Below are 17575 nucleotides of genomic sequence, written 5' to 3'. Positions count from 1 at the left end.
TATAGTACCATTAACATAAATATAAAAGAACCTATTAATTTGTGAAATGTTGATAATTCTTACCATGAATGTATTGATTTATGGTGCTATGCCATGTCAACATTGACGATCAAACAAACAACTGATCATGAGTGGTGAAGGAGAGGCCTATTTGGTTATTTCATTCTATTTTGTAGACAGCATTGACCATACACACAGATGCTCTTGCTAGATTAAAGTTTTAGATGCCCCAAGATTTTCTCACCAGGATGTCTGTAGGATGAAAAATCCCTGTGATTTTCTCCTTTTGTTACTGATTTCAGAAATGTGTTTTCATGAAAGGATAGGTGACTATGTACAAAAGCATAGAAATTTTAGTCATCACAGAGAGCAAATTGTTTTCAGGAATGTCATCATATAGCATAAATATATTAACAAATATACTTTTTAAAAATTTGAACTGCAGGGTGCCTGGGTGGCTCAGTGGGTTAAGCCACTGCCTTCAGCTCAGGTCATGATCTCAGGGTCCTGGGATCGAGTCCCGCACTGGGATCTCTGCTCAGCAGGGAGCCTGCTTCCCTCTCTCTCTTTGCCTGCCTCTCTGTCTACTTGTGATCTCTGCCTGTAAAAAAAAAAAAAAAAAAAAAAAAAAAAAAAAAAAAATTGAACTGCAATTACATCAGCTTGGTTAATCTTTTTTTTATTTTTTATTTTTTTAAATTTAATTTTATTTTTTCAGTGTTCCAATGTTCATTGTTTATGCACCACACTCAGTGCTCCATGCAATACATGCCCTCCTTTTTACAGGATATTGCGTTGAATGAGAAGCAATGTAACATAGTGGTCAAGGGGGTCAGCTCTGGAGTAAGGCAGTCTGGATTGGAATCCTTTTTCTGCCACTTACCAGTTCTCTGATCTTAGTTTTACTTGACCTCCCTGTGCCATAGTTTGTGTGAATTAAAATAAAAAGTGTCACATAGTAAATGCTCAATCAAATAGAGCTATTATTATTGTTGTATCTTACAGGCTGTAACTGCTTATGGGGCTTTTTAAGTTTATGATTTCTCAGTTATTGAAAATTGATCAAGGGAAATTTAAGATGTGAATGTAGAAAAATACAGTCTTTTGTTTTTTTAAGGATTTCTTTATTTTAGAGTGTGAGAGAGCACAAGCACAGGGATGGGGGAGGAGCAGAAGGAGAGAGAGAGAGAGTCTTTAGCAAGGAGCCATGCGTGGGCCTGAGATCATGATCTGAGCTGAAATTGAGAGATGAATGCTTAACCGACTGAGCCATCCAGGCACCCTAAAGTCTTATATTTTAAAGTCACAACTTCTGGGGCAGTCAAGGGGGTACCATTTACAATTTAATACATGGAGTATTTTTACTAACTTCAATAGTCATAATATGTAGGTATGTGTCCAACACTACCTTCTGAAGACTTTTACCTTTTTTTAAAACAAAAGAATCAGTTTGCTGAACATGCATCAGGTTCTTTGAATATGGAATTTTCATCAGTTTTGGCAAAATTCCTTGCACTGTTACTTTGATGATTTCCTTCTACCTCTACATGGAGCTCTTAATTTGATCCCTGATTTGTTAACTTTTAATTTTTCCTCATCTTTAGTTCTATCTTCTGGGAGATTTCCTCAGACTTATTTTTCACCTTCTATTGGGTTTGAGGTATTTGTTTAATAGTATTCTGTTCTCGTTTCATGGATGCAAGTATCTTCTATTTGTGGATACTATTTATAACTTTTTTCTGTATATTAATTTTATCTCTGTTAAAGGCTTTCTTCAGATGTGTGATGATGGCTTGGATTCTCATCCATATTTACCTAAAACTGTTTATCTGGGTAGAGATTTTTTGAGAGATGGGCTTCACAGTAAGAGTTAAGGCATGGTCTCCCATCATTTTACTAGGGACTTATAGATCTTTTTTTCTTGGGAGGTCAATTTCTGCAGAGGGGACTATATTGTCATCTCCCGCCTGAGGGATATAAACCTAGCTGCCATATTATCTAGGGCAAATGTGGGCAGGCACTGGAATGGGTTGGGAAGCTACAACTACTAGATATTCAATTATTTGTTTTTTCAGAGACACCCCTCTGTTAACTGTGCATGGAGTGTTAGAATTCCTAATCTCTTTGTTTCAATGCCACCAAAAAATAAACCTCCAATTTTTTTTGTCAGTGGTGAAGGTTTAGTTCCTTGGCCAGTTGAGAACATGGGTCTGAGTCTATCCTGTTGTAGCTCACCTGCACATACATCTTAATGGAAAGTCAGTCTCTTGATTCTTAAGCCCCTTTGGTGGTACTGAGTCATGAATAAACATGCTGCTTTTTTTCCCTCTTGTAGACATTTTGTTTTCAGTTTTCTCAAGTTTGCTAGATCAGGTAATTCATACGTTTGTTTATCATTATCTTAAAGTTTTCTTGTTATTACTCATCTGCTAATCTGTTTATCCATTTGTTTATCATTATCTTAAAGTTTTGTTATTACTCCTCTGCTAATCTCTCTCCTGTTGTCCTTGTCCTTATGCATGTTAGACCATTTTTACAAACGGTTCAACACTGAAGTCCTATTGTTAATTTTATAGTATTACTCTCGTCACACATATAATATAAAATTTTATGAAGTTCATTTTTTGAAAAAAATGAAAAAATGTGTGGGAAAAATTGTGGAAAAAATGTGCTTTTAGCAATTCTTATTTCAATAAAGTATTTTCCTGCTATTCCTCTGATTGCATTTAGAAATGATAAGATTTCTCTAGTTTGTTGCTGCTGAGGTATTTTCTTGGGTCATTTTCATGTCTATTTTTCATTATGAACTTTGAATCTTTCTCACCCAGTTTTTTCACGTTCAAATTTATTTAAACATTCAACTTAAATTGAGTTATCCAAGTTTTTGTCTTAGTCCTATGGTATAGCCACATAACCATGGTGAATATTAAGCTGATTTTGCTTGCTAACATACACTATCAGAAAATAATGTAATTTAATTGATGTTAAGATATCTAAATAACATTCAGATAATATATTGGTATAATATAAATTTAATTTCAGAGAACTTCATCTACAATAAATTTGTCACCAGGAGAAGTGGAAGATGATGATGATGACGAAAACACTTGTGGGCCCTCAGGACTCTGGGAAGCATTAACTCCTTGTAACGGATGTAGGAACCTTGGCTTCCCCATTCTTGCACAGGTAATGGTTTACTTTTCTCAAGATGTAGTAAAACATAAAAATACTTGCCCATGTTTTTAAGGAAATCTTTTTTTCTCTCTTCCTGGAAATCTAATAAATATCGTACACATTTTGTAATTTTTCTTCAGTTAAAGGTCAGTTTATCTAACTTGCTGTACATGTGTGCATACTCAAACACATACTTTATATCATTTTATGTGGTTGTTTTATTTTGATCATGATGCTAGTTCCCGAAAAATTGAGTTGTTTTTGAGATTTTTAATGTTTATGATCCAGAAATGGTTCATTTAAAGAATGCTTTTTCAATTATAATTTATATTAAAATAATAGAAAATGATTTTCAAGGAAACATGGAAGGGCTCTTTATAAGCATTGTCACTGAGTCTTTTAATTTTTTAGCACAATGAAACATTGTAGAATAATGTTCACCATTGACATTATGTAGGACAATCCAAAAATGAGACCAAAACTCTAAAATATTGACTATAATTTTGAAACCATCTCACTATTTGTTAAGTCAGTTTTATTCTATTGCATTACCTTCAAATTACCATCATGTATTTTGGACCACAAGCTTCTAGAGCTGGGAAATTCAATGCCACAATGAAAATAAGAAGAAACATTTAATACAAAAATAATGTAATGGCAAAGATATATATGTCTAACTACATAGTGCATGTGTGGAAAAATAGTCTTGGACAGATAATTTGCAGTAATTGTCCAGAATAGCATAACATCTCAAAAATATTTTGTTTTGCTTCAAGTATGAAGCAATTGTGTCTAAGAAAAATATCACTTTTTTCATGTCTTATGTCACCAATTGACCAGAGCCACTCAACTTCCAATATTAATTTATTGTAGAGAAAATCAAATAAAATATAGTGCTTAAAGAGTCTCTTCACCTTAACGTGAACTATTTTTAGGACTTTAAGACACTATCCTTATTACAGAATTGTTATCAATATACTGGACCATGAGTTCCATAAAGATAGAGATTACTGTATTACATCTATTTCTAAAGCCAACATAGTTCTTGGTATATTGTCAATAGTAAGTAGTAGTTGAGTGGAATGATGAACAAATATGTGTATTTGGGAGTTTCATTTCCTCAAAGAGTTTTACCTCATATCTGTAAGGAAATAGGAGAAAGGAACAAAAGAAATACAGATTTTATTTTATTTATATAACCTCATCTGCTTAAGACTTTACTAGTAATCAAATGCTTTTATCTATTTTACTTGTTTCATAAGATAAAGTACTAGGACTCTGAGCCATCAATAATATATGACTATAATTTACTTCTCTACCGCCTTCCTAAATATTATTTTCATTTATTAGGCTTTGGTAGTAGGCTCAGCAGTAACAATTTTGGCTTCTAACAATACTAGATATTTCCCTTTGATCATTTTATGGTGAAGATTGGCAAATAACAATATATATATATTTTTTTTAATTAAATTTTATTTGTTTGACAGACAGATTACAAGTAGGCAGAGAGGCAGGCAGATAGAGAGAGAGGAGGAAGCAGGCTCCCTGCCAAGCAGGAAGCCCAATGCGGGGCTCGATCCCGGGACCCTGGGACCATGACCTGAGCCGAAGGCAGCGGCTTTAACCCACTGAGCCACCCAGGTGCCCCGGCAAATAACAATATTTTAATACTTACATTTACCACCTTTAATTTCCCCCCTTAATTTGTATATGAGTGTATTTTGTATCATTTTTTAAACTATCAAATTCTTTAAACTTCATCTTTTTGTTTGTTTAACTTGCTCATCTAGAGATAATTCCCATTTCTCTCATTATATTACACCCTGTTTGATTTGGATTTTCTTCTGAAATCTCTTATTCTGTTGTTCTATTTTAAGACCATATGACTCAGTTTTGGTATTTTTACATATAATGCAGGAGAAATCATGATTGCATTAATTAGCTGACATTATTGTTTACGCTTAAAAATTATTAATATTTTATAAAAGTATCCTTATTAGTATTTTAATTGTTATTGTATTACATCTATAAGTTATCTGAGATATAATATTTTTTTACTCTATTTAATGTAATGAATGAAGAATAGAAATCTTTTATTAATATTTTCATATGGTCTTCTACTAAAGTTCTCAATTTGCTGATGGACTCTCCTTTAACATATGTGTATATACTTAGAATAAAATTTAATACATTTGTTGTGACATTGGAGACATCATATCAAATGTAAATTTGTTCTACAATTTGCAATAGCTTTGAACTTAGAATTTTGTAGGCCAGCTTCAAAATAAGTTTTCTTAAAATTTCATGAATAACAGGATTTTATTTTGAAGTTTCTTTTTTAGATCTGAAATAAAAATCATTAAGCCAACCACTGTGCATATAAGGTCTCAAGAAAAACCATTAACTTACAGTTTGGTATAGGAGCCTTTGTGATCAGTGGAATTAGTATAGTGCTATGCGAATTTCTGTATACTCAGATTTGTTGGATTCAAATAAAATATATTTGTTTCACATTTATAACTCCTAATTTAACTGGATCCAACACACATGTATAAAATATCTATATTCAAAGCATAGTACTAAACTTCAGAATCGGGAGGATTATGAAAATTCAGACTTAATTAAAACTATGTGATGTATTACTTTTAGAATCTTTTTTTTTTTTTTTTTTTTTTTTAAATATTTTATTTATTTATTTGACAGAGAGAGATCACAAGTAGGCAGAGAGGCAGGCAGAGAGAGAGAGGAGGAAGCAGGCTCCCTGCCGAGTAGAAAGCCCAATGTGGGGCCTGATCCCAGGACTCTGGGATCATGATCTGAGCTGAAGGCAGGGGCTTTAACCCACTGAGCCACCCAGGCGCCCCTACTTTTAGAATCTTAAATAGATATTTTACTTGCAAAATTAGAACACTGGCTGATCCTGTAGATTTTACACTTCTAAGATGATCTAAACCCTAGTTTTTGTCTTGATTTTGAATTGATCCTATATTCTAGTTTTAGCTAATTATTCTGCTTCCCTAGTTTTAATATGGCATTTTATTCTTCCATTGTGACAAGATGTTATTTAGAATTCCAAATATCTATAAAGAAATTTAGAATTTAAATAACATCAGGAAATTAAAATTAAGATTTATACAATATATTGGATACTTTAGAATCAAAGCAGTTAAATAACATTTAAGTTGTGCAAAAAACAAGAATAAAGACTGGGGAAATGAATCCCTTTCTAGAAAGTATAAATAGTTTTTCGACACTCCTGATAATAATACTACCACCATTTGTTTCTGTCCCTGGTGTTATATTTTGGGGATTTTAGAATTTTTTTTGTTAACACATGTAGATGAAAAATGGATGAGGGTCTTTGAGAGTAATCTTTAGCATTTATTCTGTCATCTGTGCATTTAATCACAAATATCTAGTTAAGGGAAAGTTAAAGATAGGTCAGAGCCTGATCAGAAATTGCTATTTGTTTTTATTATTACCCTTCCCTGTTAATAGAGCATATATTATTAGAGCAGAGAATTTGAGTTAAATTGTATTAGGATGGATGATGTTGCTTTCCTCCACAGTCTTATATGAGATGTCCACCTCTGCACCATGTGCAGGATAGGGCTTTGAAACTCTTTTTTCCTGAAGAGTCAGTCATGCTGGATGGAAACCTCTAGCTTCCGTTCTGTTCACTCATGTAGCCTTCACTCTGTAAGTTTGTAATGAGGAGGTCTGAATACTGAGCTGTTAGCTGTTTTTGCAATGGGCTTGCCAGTAGTTTCTGCTCTTAGAATCACCATATTTATGCTGCCCTCTGGGAAGAGGTCAGTAGCTCCTACTGATGTTCTAAAAGTAACCTCTGAGTATAAGAAGGGTTTACAGCCCTTGCTAACAGCAATATTAAGACATGTCCAATGCTCCCACTATGACCATTCTAGCTTCTGTGAAGGCTGCTCCTGTCACCATCCCTGCCCTTTTCTCTGATACTGTAGGCTTTGTGACTGCAGAAGTGTGTGAACTCTTGAATGCAGTTAAGTGTGGGAGGCATGATGAATTCATTCCTCCCCAGCATAACCATAAGAGGTGGTCCCAAACAATTCAGGGTTCATGTGAAGACTCCTGATGTCAACTTGATCTTGATCCCTTCCATAGAAATGAATGGCATTTGCCTATGGGAGAGACAAACGAGTGAAATAAAGAAAGTGAGACCTTTTATTCCTATAGCGAAACAGTAAGAGCTTATGATAAGAATTTTGAGATTTCAAGTTCAATCTCCTGTTTGTTGCAGGAATCCTTCTCTTCAGTGTTTCCACAATGACCACATGATCATTCCAGTTTTGCTTCGACAATTCTAGTGCCAGCCAGGACATTATTATAATTCACGAATGAATATCCTCATATACTTTTTTAAATACACTTGTGTTATTATTTCTGCTGGCTACATGGCATGCACTTTAATATTCTGATATTTCTGCTGGCTACATGGCATGCACTTTAATATTCTGATAGCTACTAACAATGGTCACAAGCACATCCCTGTATATCTGATGTATCAGTACATGGTGATCACGGAGCGATATGGTGGGGAGGCTATGGTCAGGATGCCACAGATGGCAGTACAGTATTGGACATGAAATTAAGAGTTGCTAACAGCTAAGGAAGATCTAAAATATAGCATTGGGGAACACTTTGCAACATCCAGAACTTCCCCAATGTGACATGGCCTCCAAATGGAGGTTCTTTTAGCCCTAAACCCATCTAAATGTAATGGATTTTCTAGGTGAACCTCGGTACCAAAGGCTCTGCAGGACTTTTAGCTGCTCTCCCATAGCACCCTGGCCCCATCTTTTAGAGTCTCTGTGAAGACTTACCTCTGGGCTATTGTCCTCTTCTTCAAACCCAGTTATGTCCAGCGTGTCTCCAACTGGGGTGGCCTGGGAACCGCTGTAAGCCTCTACTGGTGGTCTCAGAGTGTAAACAAGGTTTTCCCAGTAAACGAAAAGATCTTTTGTATTAGAAGGAGGACACAGCTGAAGGTAAAAAGAGCGGCCAGTGGCAAGCTTCAGGCGGAGCTGTTGTTTTTTACCATTGTGGATGGATATTGTTACAAACTTCAAGGGAAACAGTCTGGTTAGCTCTAAGATCTGTGTAGGCTTGTAACCTTTTTCTTGGGTGGCAGGACCATGTCTGTTATAGTCATCACAGATAGCAGCTGGTCGAGCCAGCAACATGACATCAGGTAGTGTGAAGTGAGGGCTTGTGCGAACAATGCCCACAGTCACCATTCGGGCACGGTTGTGCACGTCAATCACTTCTCCTTTTTTGCTGACCTGTATAAAGTCACTCTCAAACATTGGGGCATACTTGAATATTGTATACTCCCCCTTATACAGTTGTTGCTGCAGTTTCCCCATGGAGGTATTAAACATCCCCATTGCGGGACTGCTTTGGGCTGTATAATGTGGTAACTTAGATTGATTTTTCATGACTATCTTTTACCAAGGACTCCTAGGGGTCCCCCACACTTTACCACACTTGGGAGGGCGTCCTATTTCCCTGGTTTCTCTAGCAGGTGAATTAGCAGTGGTCTTTTGCAGGCTTTTTTGGTTTCTGAGTAACTGAGAACAGGGTGGGGGTACTGATTACCAATTGTCAATGCTAGAGACAGTTGCACCTGCACCAGACTGTGCTCTGCCTAGAACATGGAGATATTGAGGTGCACAGTGTTAGGGACCCAGTAGATGATAGGGTGCTCAGATGTTGAGTGGAGAAGTCAGGGCCCCAGTAGATGTTACCATGTGCAGATGTAGAGCAGTAGAAGTCAGGGCCCCAGTAGATGTCAAGATGCACAGATGTTGGGGCCCCAGTAGATGCCAGGGTGCACAGATGTGGAGACCCACAGAGGTCAGGGCCCAGTAGATGTTATGGTATGCAGATATGGAGGAGCAAGAGATCCAGGCCTCAGTAGATGTCAGGGTACACAGTTGTTGAGGTGCTCAGATGTTGGGGTCCCAATAGATGTCAGAGTATGCAGATGTTGAGGCGTGTAGATGTTGGTGTTCACTTGGAGTGGGGAGGGGACCTCCTCTTGAGCCTGACACACTGGTTCACAATAGCCTCTGCTTTTTTGGATTCCACAACCTAACTGCCAGTTGTATTTGTACTCTTCCTCTTCCCAAACTCCTCTCTTCCCAAACTGAAGCCTCTACCTAGGCTTAAACCACCCCACAGGACCCCTTTTATCCTCTCCTGCCCATTGTGACCTGTGCCCATCACACAGCCCTTTGTCTCTGTTGCTCAACAGCCCCTCCCTCAGAGCAGGGGCAAGGTCCTCTCCACTGCTCCCTACCCATCCTTACTACTCCAACCTATCTACCTTAGGTCAGCACAACCCCTTGCCCCAGGGGCCCACTGAAGGATCTTAATATATGGGTAAATTGCTTTCCAAAAGGTTTAGGTAAAATTTCTGTTAGGTATGAGTTTAAAATATACATACTCTCTTATCTATTACTTTTAGTTTTAGTCAATTAGAATTAATTGTAGAAATTTACCTTGAGGGACACCTGGGTGGCTCAGTGGGTTAAGCCTCTGTCTTCTGCTCAGGTCATGATCCCAGGGTCCTGGGATTGAGGCTTGTATCATGCTCTCTGCTCAGCGGGGAGCCTGCTTCCCCCTCTTTCTCTGCCTGCCTCTCTACCTACTTGTGATCTCTGTCTGTCAAATAAATAGAAATCTTAAAAAAATAAAGAAATTTACCTTGAAGAAAGAATTGGACAAGTTGGTAAATAGGTTAGTATGGGGTATTTATCAAGGTTTACTGTAGCAAAAAAAGATCACAAATGAGATTAATATTTTAAAATAGGGGTTTGGTTAAATAAATTATGGAGTATTCTGTGATAAAGTACTCTGCAGTCATGAAAATCATTATGTAGTTCCCTATTTGACAGGAAAAGATATTCCTGAATTTTTTTTTTTAAGGATAGAGAGCAAAGCAAAAAAGATTTCAAACAAGTGTATGTGTGGTTCAGTGTATGTAAGATCATCTCTGTGTGTGTTTGCATGTGAAAGTAGGTTCAATGACATGTTAAAAGTTCTTATCTCTGGGTGGTATAACTTTTATTTTCTTTATACTTTCTATTTTTATTAGGATAATTTCTATTAGTGGAAAAAAAAAACTATTTTTATTAGCAATGTCTATTTTTACAGCCATGATACATTTTATGTTTTGATACACCCTCGCATTGCTGATGAGATTTTAAGCTTTTTCCTAGACATCTCTATGCTAACTATACAGTGAAAAGAGACTTAAACATCACATTTATATTTTATTCTTAACACTATCATATTGTTTATACATATAGAAAATCTGAGAAATTTTGCCCGCTGTTATAAATGTTATCAATGCAAGAAGATTAAGATCTTTATTGGTATAATGGCATAACACACACATGTAAAGCCATAGTTTTTGAATCATTAGTTTGTTCTATAGGTCAAAACAAACATTTTTTCTTCCCTTCATATTGAAATATCTGGTTATTTCTGATAATATGAATATTTTTCCTTTGTTTATTAAGAAGCCTGTTAACATACCAATAGCAATTTTTTGCTGGCCTGTTTAAAGTCCTTGTATCTTAATTCCTACTTTATGTCTCTATTACTTTTCTTATAATTAGAAAAAACAATAAGCCTAATATACATTTAGTAATCAAACTAACATTTGAAAAGTATCTCAGTGGTTTTGGTGTTTTTGAAAAGAATAATTAACATTAGAAACAATAATTTAGTTTAGGTGCTTTAAAAAAATAAAGTGAAAATATACCTGTTTTCTTAAAAGCACTTTTATGCCATGCACATTTATTATAAGATATTTATCTTAGCGTTCCATTAAAGCATGAGATAATTTTCTTGTCTCCGGGAAAATCAGACAACTGCAGTACTTGTAGGACCTATGAACTTTCAGGAATTTTTCCAGACCATTCATTAGACCATCAACAGTAGAACTTCTATTACTGGCCTGATAATCATCATGTGTAGCATTCTGGAAAATATATCTCTGTTTTCATTAAACTGGTATTGTTTGTTTTAAACTCCCCTAGCCATTTAGAATACTACCTTATTAATATTTGCCTGAAAACTTAAGGAAGTTCAAATGGCTAAATAAAAATCTACCTGAGCCTGAGATTAAGGAATTCTTTTTATGAAAACGCAGCAGCTTTCTGTATGCTTGCTCTTAAAATGTACTTCCATAGTTGGGCATTATATATTATTAAAATAAATTTATGCTCCCTGTCTTCTACATTAGAGTTGTGTCATCAAATAAATCATTTAACTTCCCTGGGTCTTATTTTTCTCATCCTTGAAACTGAGATGACTCATTAGCTATCTTTCAGCTTCAGCATAGTTATGATTTTTATGATAGGGATTTAACTTTTTCTCCCTGTAATGAAACTACTATGTACTTTGGAAATACTCCAAACAATAATAATGAGTCAAGGAATTATTCAGATCTCAACAGCTCTCAGAGTTGTGTGATTCAATATACAGACTTATTCTGTTGCTGAACTTCTTGCTGAAACTTTTAGAAGAAACAACATTCAAAATGTTAGCTCAGTAATTTGGGTAGTGAATAACTGGAGTGCTTAAAACAATGTAACTGAAAATATGGGTTAAACATTTTAGATAATTTAGTTAATAATGAAAATTGCTCTGGTACGAAGATTAGTTCTCCCTAAAGATGTCCACATCTTGATCTTTACAAGTTGACTTCATGACATTACATGATAAAGAAACTTTGCAGATGTGGTTAAATTAAGGCTCTTGAGATGGGAGAGATAACCTGGATTACCAAGGTGGGTCCAGTGTAATCACAATGGCCTTTATAAATTAAAGGCAAAAGTGATGATGGAAGCAGAGGTTGAAGTGATGATGACCATGAATGTAGGTGGTCAAAACGCAGGAAGTGGGTTCTCCCCTGGAACCTCTAGAAAGAACCAGCTTTGCCAAAATTTTGATTTTAGCCCAGTGAGAATCATTTTGGACTTTTGACATCCAGAAGTGTAAAAGAATAAATCTGTGTTGCTTTAAGCTACTAAGTATGTGGTAATATGTTATGGCAGCCCTGGGAAACTAATGCGATTTTGGTGGCTGGAAGTAGGATGTTGCTATAACAAATACATAAAAATATGGAAAATGTCTTTGGAATTGGGCAGTAGCTAGAGGCTGGAAGAGTTTTGAGTAGTATAACAGGAAAAGTCTAGATTGCCTTGAACAGAAATATGAATACTAGAGATTCTGTCAGTGAGGGTTCACAAGATGAAATGGTAGGAAAAAACCTATATTGTCTTAAAAAATACCTATATTGTTACAGTGTTTGTAAAAAGATGGATATTAAAGGCACTATTTGCGAGGGTTCAGAAACAAAGTGAGGAGAATGGTAGAGAAAACATATCATCTTACAGAATACCCAAATCATAGATAAAGTATTGGTAGACATGAATATTGTTGAAGGTGCTTCTGATAAAGACTGAGAAGTAAACGAGGAACATATTATTGAAAACTGAAAGAAAGGAAGTGTTATACAGTAGCAGGAAGTCTAGCAGAATTGTGTCATATCAAAAGCAAGATAGTAAGTGACAAATTTGGATATTTAGTTGAGATTTCCAAGCACAGTGCTGAATGTGCAGCATGTTCTCTTCTACCTATAGCAAAAAAGATAAAATGAGTGAATAACATTTTTTTCAATAAGAGCATTCTTTACTTGAGGCATACTTCAGAATATATGGCTCTAAAAGATACATATAAAACATTCCATCCAAGAAATATAGAATACATATTTTTTTCAAGTACACACAGAAGAATCCCCTGGTTAAATTGCATTAAAAAAAGACATAACAAATATTACAAGAAGACTGAAATCATACCCAGTATACTATCTAACCACAATGGTACAAAACTAAATGTCAACAATAAAAGAAAAAAGCTGGAAAATCTAACTTTTTAAGCAAAAAGAAGCTGGGATGTGATTATTTGAGACAGTCTAAGCCTGTTTAGTTTGAAAAAGAGGCTAAAATTTGTAGATTCACTCTCAAGAAAGTGTGTCCTGGGGAGAAAGCCAAAAGTGTGACTGGATATATTTTTTCTAGTGTCCACAGGATCAAAAAATCTATTTCATCAGATGCAGGCCTCTTTGAGGTGTGCATCTCCTAGATCTCCTCAGCCTTCCCAGCACAATCCAGAGGGTTATCCAGGAAAGATCTGTGGAGGAGGCTTTTGTTTAATGGGATGAATCCCTGTGACATACATGAGATACCTACAAGGTCTGTGAGGATGGTATATTAGTGAAGATACTGCTGATCAGGACTGAAAGGTACAAAGAGAAGACAAGATAAAAGAAGGTTGTTGCATTTGTAAAGGAATTTATTCTTGCAGGCAAGAAACAGGCTTATAAAACTATGCAGTTGCAAGTATATGTTAACTTTCATGAAAAAGGAAGTAAGACACAAAGGACAGGGCTGAGGATGGAGTTCAGAACTACAAAGGATTATTCCTAGTCCCTGAACCTAGTGGACTTTGACCAGTTGGTTTTCTAAATTGCTTATAACTGTTTACTTCCCCCTTCCCCCCCTTTCATTCCTCCCTCTTTGAATGGGGATGTCTATATTTGTTATTATATGCCCATCCTACCACTGTTCCCATTCCTTTGGAGCAAATAACTTGTTTTCTAGTTTCAGAGATTCACGGGTGATAACATATTTTGTTTCAAAATGGATTATACTCAAAATTTCTCCCGTACCTGATTTAGATGATGAGATTTGGGACTTTTTACTTTTTTTTTTATTAAATATAATGTATTATTTGCCACAGGGGTACAGGTCTGTAAATTGTCAGGCTTACAAATTTCACAGCACTCACCATAGCACGTACCCTCCCCAGTGTCCATAATCCAACTGCCCTCTCCATACTCACCTCCCCCTGGAAACCCTCAGTTTGTTTTGTGAGATTAAGAGTCTTTTATGGTTTGTCACCCTTCCAATACAATCTTTCATTTTCTTCTTCCCTAATCCCCAACCCCCGACATTGCCTCTCAAATTCCTCACATCAGGGAGATCATATAATAATTGTCTTTCTCTGATTGACTTATTTTGCTCAGCATAATACCCTCTAGTTCCATCCACATAGTTGCAAATGGCAAGATTTCATTTCTTTTGATGGCTTCATGGTATTCCATTGAATATATATACCACCTCGACTTTATCCATTCATCTTTTGATATACATTTAGGTTCTTTCCATAGGTTGACTATTGTGGACATTGCTGCCATAAACATTTGCGTACACAGTCCCTTCAGATAAGTACATTTGTATCTTAAGTGTAAACACTAAGTAGTGTGATTGCTGGGTCATAAGGTAGCTCTGTTTTCAACTTTTTGAGGAAACTCCATGCCATTTTCCAGAGTGGCTGTACCAGCTTGCATTCCCACCAACAGTGTAGGAGGGTTCCCCTTTCTCCACATCCTCACCAACATCCATCATTTCCTGACTTGTTAATTTTAGGCATTCTGATTGGTGTGTGGTGATATCTCATTGTGGTTTGGATTTGTATTTCCCTGATGCCAAGTGATGTGGAGCACTTTTTCACGTGTCTGTTGGCCATCTGGATGTCTTCTTTGCAGAAATGTCTGTTCATGTCCTCTGCCCATTTCTTGATTGGATTATTTGTTCTTTGGGTGTTGAGTTTTATAATTTCTTTATAGATTTTGGATACTGGCCCTTTATCTGATAAGTCATTTGTGAATATCTTCTCCCATTCTGTCAGTTGTCTTTTGGATTCATTGACTGTTTCTTTTGCTGTGCTAAAGCTTTTGATCTTGATGAAGTCCCACTAGTTCATTTTTGCCCTTGCTTGCCTTGCCTTTGGCAATGTTTTTAGGAAGAAGTTGCTGTGGCTGAAGTCGAAGAGGTTGTTGCCTGTGTTCTCCTCTAGGATTTGGATGATTCCTGTCTCACACTGAGGTCTTTCATCCATTTTGAGTCTATTTTTGTGTGTGGTGTAAGGAAATGGTCCAGTTTCATTCTTCTGCATATGGCTGTCCAATTTTCCCAACAGCATTTGATGAAGAGACTGTCTTTGTTCCATTGGACATTCTTTCCTGCTTTGTCAAAGATTAGTTGACCATAGGGTTGAGGGTCCATTTCTGGCTCTCTATTCTGTTCCATTGACCTATGTGTCAGTTTTTGTGCCAGTACCATACCGTCTTGATGATGACAGCTTTGTAATAGAGCTTGAAGTCTGGAATTGTGATGCCACCAACTTTGGCTTTCTTTGTCAACATGCCTCTCTGGCTATTCATGGTCTTTTCTGGTTCCATATAAATTTTAGGATTATTTGTTCCATTTCTTTCAGAAAAAATATGGATGGTATTTTGACAGGGATTGCATTAAAAATGTAGATTGCTTTAGGTAGCATAGACATTTTCACAATATTTATTCTTCCAATACATGAGCATGGAACATATTTTCCATTTCTTGTGTCTTTCTCAATTTCTTTCATGAGTATTTGATAGTTTTCTGAGTATAGATTCTTTGTCACTTTGGTTAGGTTTATTCCTAGGTGTCTTATGGTTTTGGATGCAATTATAAATGGGATAGACTCCTTAATTTCTCTTTCTTCTGTCCTGTTGTTGGTGAATAGAAATGCAACAGATTTCTGTGCATTGATTTTATATCCTGACACTTTACTGAATTCCTGTACAAATTCTAACAGATTTGAAGTGGAGTCTTTTGGGTTTTCCAGTCTGCAAAGTGTGATAGTTTGATCTCTTCTTTTCTGATCTGGATGCCTTTAATTTCTTTTTGTTGTCTGATTGCTGAGGCTTGGACTTCTAATACTATTTGAATAGCAGTGGTGATAATGGCCATTCCTGCCATGTTCCTGACCTTAGCGGAAAAGCTCTCAGTTTTTCTCCATTGAGAATGATATTTGCTGTAATTTTTTCACAGATGACCTTGCTGATATTGACGTATGTACCCTCTATCCATACACTTCAAAGAGATTTGATCAAGAAAGAATGCTATACTTTGTCAAATATTTTTTCAGCATCTATTGAGACTATCAGATGGTTCTTGTTCTTTCTTTTGTCAATGTATTGTATGTATCCCATTGATTGATTTGTGGATGTTGAACCAACCTTGCAGCCTTGGAATAAATCCCACTTGGCCATGGCGAATAATCCTTTTAATGTACTGTTGGATCCTATTGGGTAGATTTTGGTGAGAATTTTTGAATCTGTGTTCATCAAGTATATTGGTCTGTAATTCTCCTTTTTTATGGGGTCTTTTGTCTATTTTTGGGATCAAGATAATGGTGGCCTTATAAAATGAGTTTGGAAGTTTTCCTTCCATTTCTATTTTTTGAACAGTTTTAGGAAAATAGGTATTCATTCTTCTTTAAGTATTTGGTAGAACTCCCCTGGGAAGCCATCTGGCCCTGGGCTTTTTTTTTTTTTTTTTTTTTTTTTGGAGATTTTTGATCTCCTTACTGCTTATGGATCTGTTCAGGTTTTCTATTTCTTCCTGGTTCAGTTTTGGTAGTTTATATGTCTTTAGGAATGCATCCATTTCTTCCAGATTGTCAAATTTGCTGGCATATTGTTGTTCATAATACGTTCTTATAATTATTTGTATTTCTTTGGTGTTGGTGGTGATCTCTCCTCTTCATTCATGGTTTTATTAATTTGGGACCTTTCTCTTTTCTTTTTGGTAAGTCTGGCCAGGGGTTTATCAATCTTATTAATTCTTTCAAAGAACCAGCTCCTAGTTTTGTTGATTTGTTTTACTGTTCTTTTGGTTTCTATTTCACTGATTTCTGCTCTGATCTTTATAATTTCTCTTTTCCTGCTGGGTTTAGATTTCCTTTGCTGTTTTTTCTCCAGCTTCTTTAGGTGTAGGGTTAGGTAGTGTATGTGAGAACTTTCTTGTTTCTTGAGATAGGCTTGGATTGCTATATATTTTCCTCTCAGGACTGCCTTTGCTGTGTCCCACAGATTTTGAACAGTTGTGTTTTCATTATCATTTGTTTCCATGAATTTTTCCAATTCTTCTTAAATTTACTGGTTGTCCCATTCATTTTTTAGTAGGATGTTTATTAGTCTCCATGTTTTTGAGTTCTTTCCAACTTTCCTCTTGTGATTAAGTTCTAGCTTCAGAGCATGGTGGTCTGAAAATATGCAGGGAATGATCCCAATCTTGTGGTACCAGTTGAGACCTCATTTGTGACCCAGGATGGGATCTATTCTGGAGAATGTTCCTTATGCACTAGAGAAGAATGTGTGTATTCTGTTGCTTTGGTATGGAATGTTCTGAATATATCTGTGATGTCATCTGGTCCAGTGTATCATTTAAGGCCTTTATTTCCT

At 36.0% G+C, this 17575-nt stretch overlaps 2 protein-coding genes across 17 annotated transcripts in view; one reads left to right on the top strand and one right to left on the bottom strand.

The window, feature by feature from the left end:
- ANKS1B (ankyrin repeat and sterile alpha motif domain containing 1B) overlaps positions 1 to 17575 on the top strand; it is a 1139726-nt gene that overhangs the window by 290239 nt on the left and 831912 nt on the right. For all 16 annotated transcript variants that reach the window (XM_059186617.1, XM_059186610.1, XM_059186607.1 and 13 more), the window contains exon 9: positions 3043 to 3186. In XM_059186617.1, the coding sequence (XP_059042600.1) occupies positions 3043 to 3186 (144 nt within the window). The remainder of the gene's footprint in view (positions 1 to 3042; positions 3187 to 17575) is intronic.
- Positions 6610 to 9412, bottom strand: GARIN6 (golgi associated RAB2 interactor family member 6). The gene is made up of 2 exons (XM_059186625.1): positions 8034 to 9412; positions 6610 to 7331 (listed from the first exon to the last, which is right to left on the bottom strand). The coding sequence occupies exons 1-2, from the start codon at positions 8646 to 8648 to the stop codon at positions 7218 to 7220; spliced, it is 729 nt and encodes a 242-aa protein (XP_059042608.1). The 5' UTR covers positions 8649 to 9412; the 3' UTR covers positions 6610 to 7217.

The sequence above is a fragment of the Mustela lutreola genome, chromosome 8 (assembly GCF_030435805.1).
Source record: "Mustela lutreola isolate mMusLut2 chromosome 8, mMusLut2.pri, whole genome shotgun sequence".
NCBI classification, from domain to species: Eukaryota; Metazoa; Chordata; class Mammalia; order Carnivora; family Mustelidae; genus Mustela; species Mustela lutreola.
The sequence above is the reverse complement of the archived record's forward strand: the minus strand, read 5'-3'. Positions and strand labels throughout refer to the sequence as shown.